This window comes from Gasterosteus aculeatus, chromosome 5, assembly GCF_964276395.1.
Source record: "Gasterosteus aculeatus chromosome 5, fGasAcu3.hap1.1, whole genome shotgun sequence".
NCBI lineage: Eukaryota > Metazoa > Chordata > Actinopteri > Perciformes > Gasterosteidae > Gasterosteus > Gasterosteus aculeatus.
In genome coordinates this window covers 10,284,370-10,288,655 of record NC_135692.1, presented here as the reverse complement: position 1 = coordinate 10,288,655, position 4,286 = coordinate 10,284,370, and the positions used below count along the sequence as shown (strand labels likewise).

The following is a 4,286-nucleotide window of genomic DNA, read 5'->3' as shown; positions in this document are numbered from 1 at the left end:
AAGCTGTATTTTCTGAACCGTCTCTTGCCTCAATGAGTAAACCTGTTCAACCAGATTATTTCTCGGTGTGAAATTCCCCGGGTGGCGTTGTTTTCTTAATTTGGTTTAATTTCCCTTTTACACCCTATCCTCGCCACATCCTCTTTAGTGGAGAGTGGCGTTTTGAGGTATCGTGGCAGCTGTGGCAACATCTGTGTCTGCACCCACGTCGGGGCTGACTTTTGAGCAGCAGAAGGAGCTGTTGATGTTGCAATTTCAACAGGAGAGAATCCGGCTGAACGTGGAAACGAAGCAGAAAATTCAGATAGAAAATATTCGGCAGAACAAAATGAAACTAGACACGCAGCTGTATACATTGAGTTTAATTTGTGACTAAGCTTTTAGTGTCTGTTCTGAGTCCGTGCGGGTTGTGTTCGATGTTGGCGCTCATTTGCGTTTAATGCCCAGATTCAATGAGAAGGATCCTGATCAGTGCAAAGGGGACTTCCTGTCACATGGCCGGAACACAACAAACTTACATCCGGTTTCAGCACGTTGCCTTTTCCCTTATATTACCAACAAACCTCAAGCGTGTTCTGTAAAAACAGAAACAATTCACCAACATGCCGAAAGCCAAGAAGTCATCGAAGAGAAAAAGTTTCGACTACAACCAGGACCGGAAGAAGATGAGGAAACGGTCCAACAAGAAATACAACCCCAGGATAGAAAAGTAAGCGAGCAGCTACACGTTAGCATGTTAGCTAATGTTGGCTAACAGCGAGCATGATGATGCCAAGGAGAAATACATATATCCGTTAATATTTAAATGTCTTGATTGCAAATACTTACTACAATGATAATGAACGTGTTTTTGAATGCTTAAATGCTGCTTTTTCTAACAATGTTGTATAATTCAATTTCAGACACATGAGCGTGTACTACAGCTAACAATTAATTGAATATTGATCCGTTTTTCTTTCAATGGATTAATCATTCAGCCCGTATAAGAGTAAAAACAACATACAATTATTATTCCATGACGACTGCCCTAAATGTCTCCATTGAATTCCTGACGGATATTTTAGGGAGATTTGATGACGCATATTCATGTAATATCGTATGCTACACATTACACGTATGATACATATTATCACAGTTCTGTACTGTGCAGTGTTGTTGTTTTTAGTCATATTGAATATACCAAGAGTTAAATGGAAACAAAAAAAACCTTTCCTGGAAAATTTGATAGTTCTCATTATATGAAACTTTTTTTGTTTAACCAATAAATTTAGATCTACAATCACAGAGCCTGAGCCTTTCTTTCAGTCCCATGTTTACGGCGTTAAAACATAACTTGTTTTTCACATTTCCTTTGGCTTTATCCTGCAGAAGGACTGTTGAGTGTGTACGTTTTTACGACATTGTGCGTCTGACTACAACAAAAAGTCCACGGCCAAGAACCTGCAGGAGATGGGTCTGGCTTTTGATCCAAACCGCACGGTGCCAATAAAGAAAAGCAGCGTAAGTACCTGCTGTGGTTCGGTTGTAGCTTCCCTGGGGTTTTATTCATCTTGTTGCTGTTGTTCTTTTATTTTGCTCACGTGGTTCCTCTTAAACGGCGCAACACAGTCAAGCAGACTTTAATAGAGCGATACTTGGGTGTCTCCTGTCCAGACAAAGACGCTGAGCAGCATCACCAGAAATCTGTTTCCCAGTCCAGTGACGGTTGTAATGATCCACTGTTGTGTGTCCTCGCAAAACGTCCAGTTGTACTTAACTACGCACTGGTTTGTAAAATAAATCTGTTGTTTAAATAATATTGAAGAAATGTATCCAGCAGGTTCAATTTTTAAAAAACACAAAACTCGTGTTCTGTAGCTTTTCCTTTGGAAAAGAAAGTCTGCTATCAGGATTAAACATTATGCAGAAAGATCAATAAAACCACAGGCTTGCACCCTGTGCTTTTTATTTAGTTGAGACTGAGAGACCCTCAAATTATACCGCCCCCCCCCTTCATGTGTAATGAATGATTCTGTGGAGAAGGACGCTTGTTACCTTCAGTTAAGCCGTGACGTCCATTGTTTCCTTCATGATGTTTTTCGTTTACACGTTTAGCTCCTCGGCCCGGATAAACCAACGAAAGCCCCCACCGGCATCGTGACCAAGCCCTACGTACTCAACCGTAAGTCCTGATGGAAAGTAATGTGCGCCTTCATTTTGTTTTGCTGGTTTCTATTTGAGATTGAACGTGCGTGTTCATATTTCCCCGATTTGGAGCGATTCAAATGCGTGCAGAGCTTCACCGTCAGCGGTTCTTTGTTATCGGGCTTGGTGGCGTGGGTGCTCACAGGAGACGGCCTTCAGCAGCAAAGCGCTGAATGACTTTCATTCCGCCTGTAACAGTTTCAACACAAAACTGTGCTTTCAACACAAGAGACAAACCGATGATTTGCGTATTTTCACATTGAGTTTTAACATTCATTTTTATACCATTTGGAAGAAAATTAAAAGGAAAAATAGGAGAAAAATATTGACTGTTAAATGCAAACAAGATTCTTCTTGTTTCACAAAGCGAATGTTTTTGTGGCTGCAGAGTTGCAGAAAGAGGCCAACGTTCCAGAGAGAGACTGCAAGACGCTGTCCTCTGATCTGATCGAGTACGCTCAGTACATGATCCGAGAGCACAACGACGACTTCAAGGTGAGAGCAGCAGCCGGACCCGAAGGAGGCTTCTGGTCCTTCCTCGGAGAAGTGCCTCGTTCAGACGGCGTTTCAACATTCGCTTTAAAGTCCCACTCAGTCCATAACGGAGGGAATTGCGTGCACGTGGTTCTCTGGGCTACAAAATATCCTACAATAAAAAGGTTTCCACCCCTTTTAAAAGTCTGACAGGCAGAGTGAGGCACCGCTTTAGTTTAGAGGGAAATATCTCATTGTTTTACCTGTTGCTCATGAAAAGATTTATTGGATTTAATGAACAAAAAAAACCCTTAATGAATAAAACGCAAATAGTTTTCTGATCGCAGTGACATCTTGTTTTTGAAACGCCAGACAATATGGATGCAGAATATTTTGTTTGTTTTTAAAAGCATGACTTTCACACCTGGACTTTATTTATGCTCTGGAGTTGTTTGGATTATATCGGTCAGATAACTGATCTTCTGGTCTGTCTTTCTGCGCTGCGATCCATTAAACAAAGCCGATATATTGATCCGTACTGATATTTGAATCCTGCTGGTATGTAATGACCATTGGAAACCTCACTGGGGCGTCATTGTTGTCCTCTAATTCTTCTAAGAAGTTTCTCGCCACCGAAAAGGTCTAAGACAATATATGCAGCTGGAAGCAAATGAGCAGCCGTGTTGTCTGTTCTCCCTGCAGGCGATGGCCCGGGACGAGAAGAACTACTACCAGGACACGCCCAAACAGATCAAGAGGAAGATCAACGAGTACATGCGGTGCCACCCGGACGACTTCGACGCCTTCATGGACTCGCTCGCCGCTCCGTAGCGGCGGCCCGGGGAAAAGCAGCCGAGCCGGTTCTGGACTCCCTTTTCCTCCCGCGTGTCAGGATGTCGTCGTGTAGAGACGTAGTGCGAGCGGGACACGCGTCCGGCGTGGGGATGTAGCTGATGCTCGTGGACATCTGCTACATCCCGATGGGGACGAGCTGCAGCACTCGGACCCTGTAAAGATTTCCTGTTTTAATGAAATTGTGTGTGTGTGTCAGTCAAACGTGCTTAGCCGACATGTGTTTGCAATGAAATCATTTAAATATCTCTAGGCTCACTTTGCAGACGTCACTGGCTTTCTCTCTGGGCGGGGAGGCGTTTTTTTTTTAAAGCGTGACGTGTTGATGTCAGAGAGAAATCTCTGCAGCGACATGTTTCAAGCTTTAGAATGAACGAGTTTGAAGTGACACCAATTGACTCGGTTCCACTGAATTCGTCAGTTGATTTTTGAATCTGAAAACAGTCTTGGCGAGGACCTAGAAGAGTTCTATAAAGGTCACAACTTGAAGTGAATTCTAAGACGTTCAATAAACCCAAACTTTTCTACACATCTCCGCATTTCCTTTTTCCCAAAATCTATTGTAATTAGAACTGCTGTGTTTTCCTTAATGTTCAGTTGTTGTAAAAACTTTTTTTCCAGCTCCAAATCCAGATAAAATGACTTATTGAATAATTAAAGGACGATATATACATCGCATATTGAGTTTGTCTGACGTCACAACGCGTGTTTTCTGCTGAAGAAACCTCTGGAGATGCTTCCAGCGCTCGAGGCCCGACGTTGTTGCTTCTTTCATT

The 4,286-nt window shown here is 42.7% G+C and overlaps 1 protein-coding gene across 1 annotated transcript; it reads left to right on the top strand.

The window, feature by feature from the left end:
• The first annotated feature begins 501 nt into the window (after positions 1–501).
• Positions 502–4,039, top strand: LOC120819779 (nucleolar protein 16). The gene is made up of 5 exons (XM_040177478.2): positions 502–711; positions 1,382–1,500; positions 2,095–2,161; positions 2,573–2,679; positions 3,361–4,039. The coding sequence occupies exons 1-5, from the start codon at positions 603–605 to the stop codon at positions 3,487–3,489; spliced, it is 531 nt and encodes a 176-aa protein (XP_040033412.2). The 5' UTR covers positions 502–602; the 3' UTR covers positions 3,490–4,039.
• Positions 4,040–4,286: the final 247 nt, after the last annotated feature.